General features: G+C 42.2%; 1 protein-coding gene across 1 annotated transcript; it reads left to right on the forward strand.

The window, feature by feature from the left end:
• Window positions 1-376: 376 nt before the first annotated feature.
• On the forward strand, window positions 377-1,339 carry LOC145796199 (uncharacterized). Its single transcript, XM_082881234.1, has one exon. It carries the CDS (start codon window positions 377-379, stop codon window positions 1,337-1,339), a length of 963 nt encoding a protein of 320 aa, XP_082737360.1.
• Window positions 1,340-18,869: the final 17,530 nt, after the last annotated feature.

Below are 18,869 nucleotides of genomic sequence, written 5' to 3' on the forward strand. Positions count from 1 at the left end.
GCTATGGCGATTCATGGGACTTTTCCAAGCCACATGGGAGCCGGAAGCCCTGGTGTGGAGAGACTTTCCTTGGCTATTTTAAGGGGTCTTAAGGGAACTATAGACTAGGCTAACTGATTGTTTTGTATGCTTACATGTAAAAGAAATTGCCTAGTTTAAAATTGTGAGTGTAGGAGTTAACTCGGATTGTAGGGGCTATCTCTTGCCCGTAGTATGTTATTTAATCTTTTCCTTTGTTCTATTTGTATTTTGCTAATTGTAGCTTATCTAATCTAATTAATGAAGTCTTTTTTTTTAACTGTCCTTGCACATAAGTATAATAATAATACTGATAATAAATAAGTGAATAAATCACACGAAAATCCCGTCATGCAGAATGGCTGGACGAACAAGAAATAATAACAACGGTAATGGCGATGGAGTGCCTGATGGCGATGTTGCTCGAATTATACGCGCGATTGCTGATAGGGTAGGCAATATACCACCCCGAAACCAAGATCAAAACAAATCGGAGATGATAGCAAAATTTGAAAAGCTACGTCCCCACAAATTCCTTGGTGGATCAAACCCCCATGAAGCTGAAGCTTGGTTAAGACAAATTAAGAAGTTGCTAGATACTTCCGACATCCGAAATGAACAAGATAGAGTGACTATAGCGGCATTTCAAATGGAAGGGGAAGCAGATCATTGGTGGGAAATGATCAAAAGTACTCGACAAGTAGAGACATTAACTTGGAGACAGTTCGAAGACCTGTTCATGGAAAAGTATTTTCCTAACTCGCTAAGACAAGAAATGATTCAAGAGTTCCTTCAACTGAAACAAGGAAAAATGTCAGTCGCTCAATATGCGAACCGTTTTGAAGCTCTTTCACGGCATGCTTCAGCCATAGTAGCAAATGAAGAGGATAAGGTTAGGCGATTTGAATGGGGTTTGGACACAGACATTAGAGGAAAATTGATCGCAGTACAACTCTCCACTTATGCCCAAATGGTGGATCGAGCTTTAATTGTGGAACGAGAGTTAGCAGATTCTGAACGCGTTCGAAATCAGCGATCAAGGAACAACAACCAACCACGCGGAGGAGGCCCAGTCCGCAACACCAGAAACCATCCTGCGCCAGCACCTTATGCCGGAGGGATGCAGCAGCAACAAAGACAGAATCGAGGAAACCAGCAAGGAGGAAACTTTGTAAGTGAGTGGAAAGGAAGATGTTTCGGATGTGGTCAACAGGGGCATCGTCGAAGTGAGTGTCCTCAAGGAGGGAAGTATTTTATGGATCAGCGAGGGGCACAACCATACAACAAATGCCAACCAGGGCAAGGCTCTAAGCCTACTTAACATGCCCAGACCAACAAGGGGCAGCCTCAAGCCTCTAAGAATGCAGGCCGACCAAGAACACAACCACAAGGAGCTGGAAATGGAAAGAAACCGGGAGAGACTAACCAACAGGCAGTAGGAAGAATGTATGCTCTCCAAGAAGAAGAAGATGTTGATAACCCATCAGTAATTCAAGGTATGTTAATCCTTATGAATTCTTGGGTTAAAGTATTATTTGATTCTGGAGCTTCGCATTCTTTTATATCCACTGCATGTGTGACAAGTTTGGGTTTAAAGCCAGAAGCGTTAGAGATAGCTATGAGTGTCGCTTCACCCTTAGGAGGTCAAACCCGAGTAAATCTAGTATGTAAATCTTGTGAGCTAGAAATCTCCGGTTCACATTTGATCTGTGATCTAAGAGTTATGGATATGTCGGATTTTGACGTCATCCTAGGAATGGACTGGTTGTCAGTTCATCGAGCCATTATTGATTGTTACTGTAAGACAGTGACAGCATCCTCCCTTAACGGCACGAAAGTCCAATTTAAAGGGGATAGACAAGATTCTCTAACTCCAACGTGTCGCAAGTCGCGATGGCATGATCAACTAACTGGATGGTTGGCGAGCCTAATTTTGGAAGACGAAAATCGAGAGGATCCAGGATTACCCCATGTGGTGTGCGAGTACGCTGACGTTTTCCCTGACGAATTACCAGGATTACCTCCAAAACGAGATGTAGATTTCACGATTGAGCTTCAACCCGGGACTTCACCGATTTCAATAGTACCACATCGTATGGCGCCAGCTGAACTTCAAGAATTGAAGGAGCAGTTGCAAGAACTGTTGAGTAAGAAGTTCATCAGACCAAGTACGTCCCCTTGGGGAGCGCCAGCATTATTCGCAAAGAAGAAGGATGGGACATTAAGATTGTGCATCGATTATCGACAACTAAATCGAGCCACCATTAAAAATCGATATCCCTTACCCAGAATTGATGACTTGTTTGATCAATTAAGAGGTTCAAAATGTTTTTCCAAAATTGACCTTAGGTCGGGATACCACCAACTTCGTGTTAGAGGAGAAGATATACCCAAAACTGCATTTCGAACCCGTTATGGCCACTATGAGTTTGTGGTAATGCCATTTGGTTTGACAAATGCTCCTGGGGTATTCATGAGTTTAATGAACAAAATCTTTACCCCCTATTTGGACCAATTTGTGGTAGTATTCATTGATGATATTTTGATATACTCACGATCGGAGGAAGACCACGAGCAACATCTGAGGACCGTTTTGCAAATTCTAAGAGAAAACCAATTGTATGCTAAAGCTAGCAAATGTGAATTTTGGCTAAAGGAAGTAAAGTTCTTAGGTCATGTTGTATCTGAATCAGGGATATCAGTGGACCCTGCTAAAGTAGAAGCAGTGATGGGGTGGAAACAACCTAAGAATACGTTTGAGATTCGTAGTTTCTTGGGATTAGCAGGTTATTATAGGAGATTCATTCAGGATTTCTCCAAATTAGCCAAGCCAATGACACGCCTAACGCAAAAAGGAGTAAAGTTTGAATGGAACGAAGCGTGTGAGCAGTCATTTCAAGAACTCAAGAAGAGACTGACAAGCGCTCCAATATTAATCATACCCGAACGTGACGTTGGGTACACTGTTTACTGTGATGCCTCTAAAGAAGGGCTAGGTAGTGTGTTAATGCAAAACGGGAAGGTAGTGGCTTACGGATCAAGACAATTGAAGAATCATGAGAAAAATTATCCTACTCACGATCTGGAGTTGGCGGCTGTGGTCTATGCACTTAAGACTTGGCGACATTACCTTTATGGCGAAAAATTTGAGATATTTACCGATCACAAAAGCTTGAAGTACTTGTTCACACAAAGAGATTTGAACATGAGGCAGAGACGCTGGATGGAGTACCTTGAAGATTACCAATTCACCATATCTTATCATCCCGGGAAGGCTAATGTTGTAGCAGATGCACTAAGTCGAAAGACAAGAGAGATTGTAGCCAACATATCAATTAAAGAATGGGAAATGGTAAGCACTGTGAATGAGTTTAAGTTACAACCAGAGACTCGGAATGGGATGGGTAGGTTGTTTACAATAGTTACAACACCCCAACTTCTTACCAAAGTGTTGGAAGCCCAAAGATTTGATCAGGAGACCGACTCCATCAAGGCCCGATTAGTGTCCGGGGAATCTTCACCAGATTGGACGCTCCATCAAGATGGTAGTTTAAGGTATTTAGGTAGAATTTTTGTGCCAAACATCGAACAATTAAGAGAGGAAGTACTTAAAGAATTTCACCATTCGGTTTTTGCGGTCCATCCGGGAGGAAATAAGATGTACCAGGATCTTAAGCGACAGTATTGGTGGAGTGGAATGAAGAAGGACGTTGCTCAATTCGTATCTAAGTGTTTGACGTGTCAGCAAGTGAAGGCAGAACATCAAAGGCCGGCAGGGAAACTCCAACCTTTACCAATACCTAAGTGGAAATGGGAACACATAACAATGGATTTTGTAACGGGATTACCCCGATCGCCGCAAGGCCATGATGCAATTTGGGTGGTGGTTGATCGATTAACTAAGACGGCACATTTCCTACCAATAGGGCCAGCAGGCACACTCGAATCTTTAAGTCGATTATTTATTCGAGAAATCATTAGATTGCACGGAGTACCAGTCTCAATAGTGTCAGATCGTGATTCTCGTTTTACGTCACAGTTCTGGCAAAGTCTGCAAAAGGCCTTGGGTACAGAGTTGTGTTTTAGTACAGCTTTTCACCCTCAAACTGACGGTCAATCGGAAAGAACAATTCAGACTTTAGAAGACATGCTTCGAGCTTGTGTGATGGACTTTAAAGGTAGTTGGGAGAAATATTTACCACTAGTCGAATTCTCTTACAATAACAGTTTTCAAGCAAGTATTGGTATGGCACCGTATGAAGCTTTGTACGGACGGCCTTGCCGATCACCAATATGTTGGACAGAAGTCGGAGAAGCACCTCTTTTAGGGCCAGAGTTAGTTCAGGAAACTACCGAGAAGGTGAAACTAATTAGGCAAAGGCTTGAGACCGCTCAGAGTAGGCAGAAAAGCTATGCAGATCAAAGGAGAAGACCTTTAGCATTTAAAGTTGGAGATCATGTGTTTCTGAAAATACAGCCTCGCCGAGGAGTTGTTCGTTTCGGAAAGAAGGGAAAGTTGTCACCTCGCTTCATAGGGCCTTTCGAAATTTTGGACAAAATAGGAGAAGTGGCGTACCGTTTGGCTCTACCGCCTCAACTGGCTGGAGTGCATAATGTTTTCCACGTCTCTATGCTACGAAAATACGAGCCACACCCTTCTCACATCATCAATTGGGAGGAAATTAATCTTGATGAAGACGTGACATTTGAAGAAAAGCCTGTCAAGATTTTAGATCGTCGCGAGAAGAAATTACGAGGCAAAACTATACCATTGGTTCGAGTTCTCTAGAGACATCGTGGGATGGAAGAGTCAACGTGGGAGCGAGAAGATATGATACGTATCAATTACCCTCAACTATTCGAGTCTAAAGGTACGAATTAATTTCGAGGATGAAATTTTCTTTTAGGAGGGTAGATTGTGAAAACCCATCTTTTAATTATTCTTTAAAGAAAATTTATTAATTAATTTTGTCTACAGTCTATCTGAATTATACATTAGTGTAAAAGTTAGTTTTAAATTGACTCAATTCAATCACTAACAAGACATTATTAAGAATAATAATTTTGTGGGTGTTCAATATTTGTTGTTTATAAATTATTTTAATTATGATTCAATATAATAACTATTCTTACTAAATACCTTAGTTAAAAATCTTAGTGTGTCAATTTTCAGAAACCCAAAAAAAAAAAAAAAAAAAAAAAAAACAATCAAACAAACCGTGGGCAAACAACCCACAACTTCTACCAAACCCACCATCCTTTATAAAATTTAGGGAAGAACTTATGAAAATTAGAGAAAGTTGGCTCTTAGAAATTGGAGAAAGAGAATGGAGTGTTTTTGAGGAAATAAAATAATGGAAAGAATGAGAGGGAGAGAGAGATGTCTTCAATATTTATATGCATGCAAGCCTTCCTTGTGCATGCAAGCATCCGGTGAGAAAGAAAAAAAAAAAGAAGAAAAAAAAAAAGAAGAAGAGAGAAATCCCCAAAGCCCCCAAGCTTGGTGTTAGGAGAGGAAGAAGAGTAGGAGATTAAAGAAGCCAAAATTCTCAACCATTTTGTCACTCTATTACTAAGTAAGAAAACCCTCTCAATCCTCTCATTTTGTTTTTATATAATTGAAATTTTTCAGATTATGTACATTTGATACATTGTCTAAAACTGTGTTGAGAATACTGTCTTGAATCTGCCAGCATGTTACCCGAATTTTTAGACAATTTTATACTCAGAATTTCGAGATGATTTCTTCTACAAAGTTGTTGATAATGATGTCTAGTTTATCCAGAAATTTTTGGAAACAATTTTCGAGCTTTCTACGAATTTATACAAATTTTTAACTAAACCTGAAACTGTGTTGAGAATACTCTGTCTTGAATCTGCCAGCATGTTACCCGAATTTTTAGACAATTTTATACTCAGAATTTCGAGATGATTTCTTTTACAAAGTTGTTGATAATGATGTCTAGTTTATCCAAAAAAATTTGGAAACAATTTTTGAGCTTTCTACGAATTTATACAAATTTTTAACTAAACCTGAAACTGTGTTGAGAATACTCTGTCTTGAATCTGCCAGCATGTTACCCGAATTTTTAGACAATTTTATACTCAGAATTTCGAGATGATTTCTTCTACAAAGTTGTTGATAATGATGTCTAGTTTATCCAGAAATTTTTGGAAACAATTTTAGAGCTTTCTACGAATTTATACAAATTTTTAACTAAACCTGAAACTGTGTTGAGAATACTCTGTCTTGAATCTGCCAGCATGTTACCCGAATTTTTAGACACTTTTATACTCAGAATTTCGAGATGCTTTCTTCTACAAAGTTGTTGATAATGATGTCTAGTTTATCCAGAAATTTTTGGAAACAATTTTCGACCTTTCTACGAATTTATACAAATTTCTAACTGAATCTGAAACTGTGAGACAGATTTTACCATGTATTTGAAAATTTATTTAAAATTCTATACTAAGCCAAATCTGGTAATTTCTAACTAGAAGATGAAATTTGAGAAGTCTAGTTTCATAATAAATTCTTAGATTATGGGTTTGATCTTTAAATTTAAGCATGGAATTAATATAAGGAAATGTGACAAATCTGTGCCATAAACACCCTTGGAATTTGTTTAGAATTATTTATAAGTTATTTTTGGAAAAAGCTTTCTGAAAAATAACCATAACATGTTTATTTAGTATCCTGTAGATTGATATGAATTTTAGAGTTGTATAAGTAATGTATTTATAATTTTAATTGCAAGATATATACTCTGAAAATTTTTCTGGACAGAATAAAATCACCACTTTAATATTATGCTAGTCTAATTTTGTAAATCAAAAATTTGTGCATGTGTGTGTTTAGGGTTTAATTCTTGTATCTAAGTTATTATTTCATACCATGGTTTAAATAAATTGCTTATTTACATTCTGTACTTTTATTTAGTATTGTGTGACACATGCAATATTTTATGATTGGGAATTTTAATGAGTTGGTATAAAATTATTTGTGATTAATATCAAAATTAACTGAAATGATTAACGGCATATACAAAGTTAACAATTGACAGTTAATACCAGTTGTTCGGAGTGAGTCTTGGTTTAAAGACTGTACGGAATTAAGGGTTGACGGTTAACACCGGTTGTTCAGGGTGAGCCCTGGTTTTGAGAATTCTCACGTAAATTGTGTTGCGAAACTCTAAGATGGCACGGGACTTATTTGAACCCTTTTCGGTATTCGGTTTTGGAATAAGGGTGGATGTGCAGGTGGCACACAGGGAGGTTGCTTACCCCTGGCAGACCGTTTCCTTGGGGCAGACCACGGATGCCACTACTTGGGTATATAACTCCGGACGTGGGCATCCCTGGTAGTTACGGTTGGTAACACTTAAATATTTGACCAAGGGAGGGTTTCAAATTAACCGTTGCCATGCTTAGTGGTTGGTAAGTTAAATCTCATTGGTGAGATTTCGAGTGTCACCTAAATTATTAAAATTACGGAAATTATTCTAATGGTTGTAATTTCTGTGTATAATTATATTGTTATCTCATGTTTAGAATATTATTATTTGTCTCTTAAAAAAAAAAATGGTAGGTTGGTTACGTTTTCTTACTGTGTTGCAAAACTCATGGCATATATTTTGTTGCCCTGGCGTTTCATGCCAGATTATGTTGAAGAAGGGACTGAGGCTGAAATTGGAGCTGCTGCCAATATCGAACCTTGGCTGACTTAGAGTCAATATTTTGTCAGAATAAAATCCTGTTATCTCTTGTATTAGGATTAAACTATGTTGTGACGTTGTGTGTGAACTTGTAGTTTTATTCTGTCGTTGGACTTTGGCTTTGTAAGAACTTAAAAGTTCCTAACTAGTAGTTAAAATTTTATCTAGCAAGTTATTGTTATTTAAAATCTTATGACGTTTCAAAAAAAAAAAAATTTTTTTTTTTGGGGCGTCACAAAACAGACCCCATGCATGCCAAAACAGTGGCAAAATCCTACTGGAAATGAAGCACCAAAAGCTGCAACAACATGCTCATGCATTGGTTCGCAAGCTAGGCATTAAACACAACTCTCAAAAGCTCTCAATGAATGAAAGAAGTAAGAACATGACAGATGTATATGCTCTGAAAGGACATGTTAAACGATGCCCAAACATGCAATCATCACAAACATAGCATACTACGGTGCTCAAAACTCAAGACTAGCTAAGGTACTTGCACCATAGCCATATCAAGCAAGCCCCGAAGAACCAAGATCACTCAAAGCAGTCCTAAGGCAGGCCAAAGCAATGCTAGAAACATGATGAAGTGTAGCCAAAACAAGCTAGAATGGGAGGCATGAAGTATGATGCATGCAAGGCCAATGAGTGGGATTACACTACACATACCAAAACCAAGTAAGAGGTGACTCTACCAACAAAAATCAGAGTTGTAACATGGCAAAGTAACACCAAAAACATGCTGAGATGGTAGCCCCAAAGCTTAGGCAAGCATGCATACATACAGGCTTATAAGTGAAGCATAAGGATCAACCCTAAAGCATAACAAAAGGGCGATAAATGCAAGAATATGGCAGAGGTATATGATCTGAAATAACATGCCAAATGATGCCATGCCATGCAAAAAGCTCAAACATGCCATACTAGAGGTCTCAAAGCTTAAGGCTAGCAAGGCCAATCACACTAGAGTCATACAAAGCAAGGCATGCACGACCAAAACCACTTAAATCAGACCTAAAGCATGTTAAATCAAAGCCAAAAATGTGCTGGAATAAAGCATACACATGCTAGATCAATAGGCTAAAACTCCAAACATGCTAGGCTAGTAAACAAGATTGCACTACAAGTACATGAAGCATGCAAGTGGCAACCAAACCAACCCAAAATAGAGTTATAACATGTTAAAATAAGGCCTAAAACATGTTGAGATAGAGCCTCAAGAAGGTAGAAGAAAATGCCAAAGTGTTGAACCAACAACACATGCAAGCAAAGCACAAAAGGGGGGGGCACCCCCATCCATTTTGGATCTCAAAACCCACTTTCCACCACTGAAATTCCTCTGGAATTTAGTGATGGAAAGACCAAACAAAGGTGAACTCAAGGGCCTAAGGGGATGGCACCAAAGCTAAGCAAATAAGGCACATAAGAGGGTAGAACATCCTCAACACCAAAGAGGCCTCAAACAACCATTCTAAGCACTTAAAAATAGAACTTTTTGTAGTTAGCAACCAAGCCTAAAACAACATGCAAGGAGGGCTAACATGGTATACAAAAATATGCCTAAAAGAGGAACATGCTCACCCTTCAAGTACAACAGCAAGACATGTCTTTTTCTGAGCCGAAACCAGCCTTTTGAGTTCCAAACAAACCTCCAAAAGTCTCAGCTCCAAGGTAGTGGTGTTTGACTTGGTGTTCTTTCGCAAAAATGTGAAGAAAACACACTTTAAGGCACTATTGAGCACAATATATATATATATATAGAGAGAGAGAGAGAGAGTGAGTGAGAATTCTAGAGAGGGTGAGATTTTCTCTAAAAAAATCTGAACCTCTAAAAAGGGGGAGGAGCCTCCCCTTACATAGAGCAATGCAATGCAAAGCTTGCTTGACAAGCTTGAAATAGCCTCCATCCCCCCATATGGAGGATGGCTCAGTGAAAAACAGCTGGCTCAAAAGATCTAAAACAATATCTTCTGAAAACAAGGTGTCCTGCCGGCCATCAGTGGTGGCCGACAATGCCTCATTGATAGCCGGCAGGCCTTATCAATGGTCGATAGGGCCAAATCCATGGTCGGCAGGCCATCACAAACATCAATATGGAGGGACCAAGGCATGGTCAAAAAATGAGACAGAACAGAAATAGGGTTTGGAAAGAGCAAACTTGGAATTCCGTCGCGAAAGTTGAGCGCTCAACGAGCAATCAAACTTGTAATCGGATGTACCTGCAAACATATCCAAGTCTTGAGGATGGTCAAAAATGGGGTATCTACAGTTGCCCCTTTTTGACAGAACTCGAAAGTCATAAAATGATGGGAGTGAATGTCAAAGCTCGAAGACGACCCATTTTTGACAAGGCCGAAGACTCAGACAAACAAACGAGATAACAATATAGATGCGCCCGCAGGCTGGGGCAAAATGCAAATGCCATGCACGATGCAGATCATAACTTATGATTATGCAAAGAGGGCTGCAATGAAACATCTAGATGCAAATGTTATGTAAAGCAATGCTACAGCGAACTCGCACATAAATAAGTAAACACGAACCAAATTACATCTCATGCAGAAAGGATGTAAGAAAATTATGCAATCTTAGCGAACGTACGATAGATACACAAAGTGAGTATGTGATAGATACACAAAGTGAGTATGTGTGATAGATACACGGAGTGAACATGTGATAGATACACAAAGTGAGTAAAGTGTGGTAGATACACTAGGTGAACAAGGTGTGATAGATACACTAGGTGAACAAAGTGTGATAGATACACTAGGTGAGCAAAGTGTGATAGATACACTAGATGAACAAAGTGTGATAGATACACTATGTGAGCAAAATGTGATAGATACACTAGGTGAGCAAAGTGTGATAGATACACTAGGTGAGCAAAGTGTGATAGATACACTAGGTGAACAAAGTGTGGTAGATACATAAAAGTGAGCATTCTTGAACAGAACTTCTCTGAATGGACTGCACATCCAATATTGCCTGGTTGTGCCAGCCTCAAATGAACCGTGCATACAATATTGTGCTTGCACAAAAGAGAACTTTGACAGGTACAATATAGTAGAAACCCATGTTCAACGTTATATCAAGATATCACTTCAAGATAAGATATATGCGTATATATGCATGGTGTAAACGAAAAGATGCAAAACCATGCAAATGAAGAGGTGCACAACAATGCAAGTGGAACATGCATAGCAATGCAAATGAAAAGGTGCATAGCAATGCAAGGATTCAAAACGCACTTTCAATGTAACAACAAAGCAATATATACCCTTTTGCGGTGACCAAAGCGCGTATGAAAGAGAACACTCAACGGTAGCTTCCAATTTACCTATTGGAGAGTCACAACATGTTAAAAGGATACACCTCGCATGTGTTGATGAGTGATGGCCATTGCGCATCATGAACGCCATTTCGAGCTTCCGCGGAGGCACTTTGAATCAAATTTTGCACATATCTTGCATAATTTGGAATCGAATGACACATATCAAAAAAAAAAAAAAAAATAGAGGCCTAGGAAGCTTGTAGGACCCCGCCGGCCATGGGGGAATGTCGCCGGCCACCCGCCGGCCATCGGTGACAGCTGACGGCCATCAATGAAGTGGTGCTGGCCATCGATGTGCCACTGCCGGCCATCGATGGCAAATTCAGGCTTTTTGGTCTTTTCGGCCGTGGGTCTTCATATACACTCAAAATCAACCCATTTCTTTACAAACCCTTGCACAAAAAACATTTCCCTTGCTCTCTAGGTGTGCCTTCTCTCTAGATCCGCGTGTTCTACGGGTTTCCCAACACCCTAAACAACCTTGAATCACTAAAACCCCTTTGTTCTCTTCGATGTGAACCGATTAGAATTTGATTCTGAGGCCCCTTTTCGTCATTTCCCCCATTCAAGGATCATTTCCCACGAGTTTCTCTCAAGGTTAGTTCACTTTTCCCGGGTTTTTGATTTTCTTTGACTTTTCTCTCTCTTAGGGTTTGATTTGTTCAAAGTTTCGCCATTTTGCTCATCTTTTCTCATTTTTGCTCATTTTTGCATCTATCTCAGATGGCTGACGATATCCCGCATGATGGGGGCTTCCCCGCACTCCCTTCGGTAGAGCTTGTAGCGGACTTTGCAGCTGAGCCGGGGGTCGAGCCTCAGTCTTTACCACCGAGCGTACGCCCCTTTGACCTCACGAGGTATCACCCGGAGGCTCACATTATACTTGTTGCGGGAGGCATCAACGCCTTCACTGATTTCGATGAGGATGCGCCAGGCGACCTCCTATTGAGAAAGCCTATGTCTTACTTGTCGGCCATTGTTGTGGAGGTACCAACTCTGCTTTTCTGCAGTACTACTTTCAACTATTTGCATTTCTTGCACTGTTTTGATCAGATTGCATCATATACCTTGATCTGACTGTATTTCATACATAGCTGCTATGCATTCAACTGTACTTCACACATCACTGCTCTATTATGCAACTGTATTTCACACATTGCTGCTCTGCATTCAACTGTATCTTCAATATATCACTGCTTTGTTATGCAACTATACTTTCAATACATCACTACTCTGAATTCAGCTGTATTTTCAATACATCACTATTCTATATTCAACTGTACTTTCAACTGTACTTTTGTCGCTTGATCTGATTACATCACATGCACTGCCACAGGACGGATCCCGATCCTTCAGAGGCTATGGTGCGACGACAGCTTGGGATTGTTATGATGAGCTTCCCGCGAGGATCAGCTTGATCATAGACGGGACCAGCTTTGGCCTATTCTGCTCCAGCTTGACACGGGTCATTGCGAGTCACCCTCTCCTAGGGGCTCTTGTGGAGAGATGGTAGGACACCACCAACTCTTTCCACTTCTCCTCGACGGGAGAGATGATGATGACTCCTTTCGACTTCGCCATGATCACTGGCCTGGGCGTAGGAGGTAACCCAATTCCTCTCGATCCCGACATGGGAGAGTGGGTGGCCGCATGGGATACACTTCTTGGGGCGCGCCCACCGATACTTTGATCAGGCATGGTCCGGTATACTTGGTTCGAGGAGCACTACAGAGGAGAGGATCCTGAGACTGATGAGGAGGTGGAGCAGTATGCTAGGGGCTTCCTCCTATTCCTTTTCGGTACCACCTTGTTTTCGAACAGGTGGAATACCGTGGGTTTATACTTCCTGAGTGCCCTGGTGGTGCTCCAGCAGGTCCATTTCTATGATTGGGGCGCAGCCGGCCTTACCACCTTGTATGGATACATGAGCTCGACCTCTCGGATGTGTGGACCCTGATCGGCGGCTACTGGCGAGCTTGGGAGGTACACAGCTTAGTTTCCCCTTTTCATTATTTGCTTAGCATTTTCTGCTTTCACTTTGTTCAACTCTTGTACTTTCTGCATTCTCTGTATCTGCTCTTGCACTATATGCTTTCTGCTTTGCATTTTCTGTACACCATACATACTGCACACTGCATACCATACACTACACACACAAAGTCTAATCTTTGCTCTGGACCTGCACTCCTTATGCATTGTACTGCGTTCTACTTTTTGCATTTTCTATACTCTGTTCATACACTATATTGATTGCATCTTCCTTACAGCTGTGGGTGTACGCATACTTCTTGACAATGGCTCCGGAACCTGTGGAGGAGACACCGGCAACAGTCCCATTCTTTGATGTATATGATGGCCAGCTCCGTCGTAGGACCCAAGAGAGCTTTGTGTTCTTCTAGCAGTATTTTGACTCAGTCACGGCGTGCGAGGTAATTCCGCAACGAAATTATTTCAATTAATCTGATGCATCCACATTGGTTATTTGACGACTGATCATCTTGTTCGTTCTCTTTTCCTCAGATCACGTGGCAGCCGTGGGATGTGATACCGTTAGGACTCCGAGATCAGTACAACGTTGCCTGGATTGTCTCCCGCTACCACATCCTCTTCGAGGGTCCAATCTGTCATGCTTGGTTTTTGAGTGAGCGCTTCGTACGCCAGACCTTGAGATCACTTGCCCAGTTTATACAGATGGCACCTCTTGCGTCTATGAGGGAGACACACAGGCTGTCTGCCGACCAGGTGATTCAATTCATGGTAGGATTGAATGCGGACTTTTTTCACATGGAGGGCGACTACGCGACCTTCATTCAGACGCATTTGATGCTGTCTTTGACCGGCGTTCGTGGAGGTGAGGGGGTGAGAGCTCTGGCTGTGAGAGGGAGAGGCAGAACGACCAGATCCCGTAGGAGGAGAGATCCTGAGGAGAGGCAGGAGACTGGATGGCTAGAGTTGCCTACTTCATTGACTTATCAGAGACGTTCTGGGGAGACTTATCAGATCCCTATTGCGCCTGCATCAGCTGGGCGTGCACTCACCAGGATTCGAGGCTCGACTCCAATATGTACTAAACTCCACATTTTGTATATTTACTTCATTTCAATTGTGCTTCATCGGATACTAATCTTTTCGATGCACTCGCAGGCACCCATAGAGTACATAGGGCAGGCCATTGATCTAGTGGCCGCCTTGACAGAGATGATAAAGATGAGTTTAGATCTGCTTAACCTCTACAGGATCCCGGTGAGTTTCTTCAAACTACACAGATCTGATACATTGCTCCCATACACTGCAAATCATTCACTGTTCACAGCACATTATTTTTTTGTGTCTGATACATTTCATTACTAATGCATTTTGGTGAACTGCCTTTTTCAGATTCCCTTCCTGATGCCAGGCCCATCAGATGCCCCAGCAGGAGCAGAGGTGGGTCCTTCACCACCTCCTCCATCAGTAGAGTGGAGAAGGAGACAGGCTTAGACACACGGCTGAGGCTGAGGTAGAGGCAGAGGCACCCACAGCGAGAGTGGCCCTTCAGAGCCCGTGCCGAATGATGATGACGACGAGATGAGTGAGGAAGTCGAGGTGGCGAGTCGACAGTCTGAGTCATCTGAGGAGGGAGACGACGACGGATCCAAGTCAGACAGCGGTGCCGACAGCGATGGTGTAGGGTCTCCTCAGTCGAGGAAGATGGTGAAGAGGGGCTTCTCGATCTTGAGCTAGATAACACCGATTCAGATGTTTTTGCTTTATTCTCTTTTACTAGTAGTTTTAGCACATTGTACAGCCTCAGGCAGTTTTTATTTTCTTTAAAACTTGTGCTCTTTTGTAAAAAGAATCCATGATGGAATGAAAATAGCTTTTTGATCAAAAGGTATTGTATTCTGTATTTTGAACATCGCATAACATCGCACAGCATGAAAATGAGATTCATCTTTGTTTGAAAATTGTACATGCACTTGTCTGAATCAGGTAGTGAACCGACTAACAACTGAAATAAACAAAACAACTCAATAAGCAACAACAAGACCTTAACAAGTTTATAACTCGATAAGTAAATTACAACAACTCGATAAGCAACAAAAATACAACTCACAAACACCAAACGATTGCAACTTAAACGAACAAACTTAAGCCAAAAAAGGATCAAAACAAGACCTCAAAAGGTGCAAATAACAGGATTCCACTACAGCAAACAACTAGACTCTCACCAAGAAGGTCAGGGAGCATGAGGGAAAGGCCGCCGGCCACTGGGGAAGGCCTGCCGGCCATGGGGGATAGCCTGCCGGCCATCAATGCACCCCTGCCGGCCATTGATGAGCCACTGCCGGCCATCAATGAGGCACTACCGGCCATAGATGACAGAACCTCCGAAACGTCGACATCTGTCTTCCACTCACTGCCTTATCTTCTATAAAGGTTCCAGCCTCGTGGTTTCTTCATTTCAACTCCATTTTTGCTGCAAATGGAACTGTTTATTGTCCAAAGACTCTCCAATTGGCTCGTAGCTTTGGATGACTCGGAAAAGTTAAATTTTCGTGGTTTCGGAATGAATGCACTATTCACGCTGAGCCGCACCCCGCTGCGTTTTTCATTCCTCCACGCCGCAGCTAGGCATTGGAATCCGGTGACTCATGTTTTTAGCTTTGGGGGTCAAGAGATGTGCCCCACTTTTGAAGATTTCCAAGCCTTGATAGAATCCCGGCGCGATGAAGAAATTTTGTCCCAACTCCGTTTCGGCCATATCCAAGCTTTGGGACGAATGTGTGGACTTACTTTGCATGACGCTCGGTCTTTGATTCGTGACGGGGAGTTGGACATCCCCAGCTTGATTCATCGGTTTTCTGATACCGGTGACCGCAGCGATCATCACTGGCAGGGTTTTCGGCGACATGCCCTCTGCTTGTGCATGTTGTCTCATTTCTTGCTTGCCCGAGGCTCTGGAGGGTCTAGTGTCCGTTTGATTGAGGTTGCCTAAGGTTTAAAAGAGGGCAAGAGCTACATTGGCATGACACTAGCTGAGACACTGATGGGTTTGAATGCTTTCCGTCGCCGGGAGTCGACTAGGTTCGTAGGGAGTCCACTACTACTGCAGGTAGTGTTTCCCTCCCTACTTACATGTGTATTCCTCACATCACTTGACCCCCAAGCTTTGTTTTTCTCTCAAAATCCTTTTCTCACTTTTCTCTCCTCGTACACGTCTCTATTCTTTAATCTCTCATTTTTCATCCCTCCCCATATATGGTTGATGGACAAGTTGAGGGTGGTGGACTCATGCCCAGCATATTCAGCACGCGGCTATTTCTTCCGGTGACGACTAGTTGATGCCCTAGATGAGGGATAGTGGTGCGAATGGATGTGCAGTCTGTCTGCTGTCAACATTGCTTGGCGCTGCCCCTGGCTTAATTTACTGGCGATGAGCTACAGCATGTCTCACCAGCTCGGGATTCAGTTGATTGGCCTGACACACTGCGTCTTTTACTTCCCGTTCCGAATCCGGCGCCAATTTGGACATAATCAGACTTGCCCGGAAGAAGGGATAGAGTACCCTGCTACATTTCCGGTCCGAGGCGCATAGTTAGCTCGATATGCCACAGCATGGAGGATGAGAGAGCTTCTGGCCCCCATTTCCACTTTCAATTGCACTCTCTCTGATGAGTGCATATCTTGGCTCGATGAAGATTCGCAGGTTGGGCCTATTTTGGCATCAGAGGCTTCAACCAGCTCAGGAAGGGGGTGCAGGAACACCTTACTATGCCCCAAGTTTATTTGTTTTAATCAGTACTTTCAAGTTTTCTTTATGAATGTAATAAAAAGAAACTTCAATTTGTATTCAAGAGTAGGAGAACTCTGTATTGAAATCAATGTAATTGAAGGTTGTGGGTACTGAAAATTTTCCGTTATGGTCCAAAAATGGTCCAAGTTGTAGAAACATTAATTTGAGCAAAATCAATTTTTATTAAAACTTTTCAAAACCATTTTCGATATGGATCACAATTGGACACGCCCGAGATCGATCACTGAGATGTACAACCCCTGATCCAAAACAACTGGAAAGTTGCCCCTAGTCTGAACAGTACTGCACTGGAGATCACAACCAAGCTCATGAATGCAGAATAGACAAAGATGACCAACATGATCTCATGGACAAAGTCGATTTGGAAGAATGTTTATGGCTGGACTTCAGAATGAAGTTGCCTACGTATCTCGAAGATGGGAATCAAGCCTTATATAGTTCGGTTCAGGTTCACTCGTGTATTAACACTCTTTTTTTACGCTCTAACTTTTGCCGAGACCGCCCTTTCTGGGTTTTCAACCTTGCGAGCTCAGTTTTTATTATTTCAAATTTTCTATGCTCTAACTTTTGCCTAGGTCGCCCTTTCGGGTTTTTGGCCTAGCGAGCCACTTAGGGATAGTATTCCTTCAACTTGTCCATGTTGATCAGCTGGGAGAACTCAAGGCCATCTAAATCCATCAGAACGACAGCTCCACCCGACCAGATAGACTTGATGATATAAGGACCAGTCCAATTGGGTCTGAACTTGTCCCTAGGGTCATGGATGGGAACTCGGCTGTCTTTGAGCACCAAATCTCCTTCTTTCAGATTGCTGGACTTAACTTTCTTATTGAAAGCCCTGGCAATCCTTCGTTGATAACCCTGGACGTGATACAGTGCTTTCAGCCTTCTTTCATCAAAGAGCATGAGTTCTTTGAACCTGCTTTGCTGCCAATCTGCCTCATCTATCTGGCACTCAGCCATTACCCGCAATGACGGAACCTCAACTTCGATAGGTAGAACAACCTCTATCCCATAGACCAAGGAATACGGAGTTGCCCCAGTACAAGTTCAAATTGAAGTCCGGTAGCCCCAAAGAGCAAACGGTAGCTTATCTAGCCAGTCCCTGTAGGTTTCTACCATCTTCTGTAGAATGTGCTTGATGTTCTTGTTGGTGGCCTCAACAGCTCCGTTAGTTTGCGGTCGGTATGTAGATGACTTATGAAAAGCCACGTTGTATTTTTCCAACAAGTCGATCACCTCCTTCTTGAAGTGGGAACCATTATCCAAAATAAGCTCATTCGGGACCCCATAGCGACAGATAATGTTGTTCTTGATGAACTTAGCAACATGTGCCGCCTTCAACACCGTGTAAGATTGGGCCTCAACCCACTTCGTAAAGTAGTCTATCGCTACCAGAATATACTTATGTCCATTGGACCCCTTCGGAGTGACAGCCCCAATCACATTAATCCCCCAGACTGAAAACGACCATGGCGAAGTCATGTTGTACAGCTTCGACGGCGGAATGTTCATGCGGTTTGCATGGATCTGGCGTTTGTGGCATTGCCGGACAAAACCAATACAATCCTCCTCCATGGTTGACCAGTAATAACCCTGTCTAAGGATCTTCCGAGCTAGCATCACCCCGCTCATGTGCGCTCCACACACTCCTCCATGGATGGCCTCCATCAGGCGCTTGGACTCTTCAGCATCAACACACAGCTTGTGCATCCCCAGATGACCCCTCTTGTACAATTTACCCCCACAGACGATGAACTGAGCAGCCATTCTTTGAATTTCCCTCTTATCTTTGGCGTTTACCCCTGGTGGATATGCCTCATTTTCCAAGAAATTCCAGATGTTGTAATACCAGGGGTTTTGATCTTGTACCTCATCTATGGTAGCAATCAACTCATAAGCCGGCACGAATTTCTATTCAATGATGATCGAACGCATCCGGACTCCAAAAGGGATGTCTATCATAGAAGATAAAGTTGCTAATGAATCGGTGAACCTGTTGTTCTTTCTT

The sequence above is a fragment of the Camellia sinensis genome, chromosome 7, assembly GCF_055761805.1.
Source record: "Camellia sinensis isolate YWXY chromosome 7, ASM5576180v1, whole genome shotgun sequence".
Lineage (NCBI taxonomy): Eukaryota > Viridiplantae > Streptophyta > Magnoliopsida > Ericales > Theaceae > Camellia > Camellia sinensis.

What these genes read in the sequence shown, in the direction of transcription:
- LOC145796199 (XM_082881234.1), top strand. Translation starts at nt 377, where the DNA reads ATGGCTGGACGAACAAGAAATAATAACAACGGTAATGGCGATGGAGTG.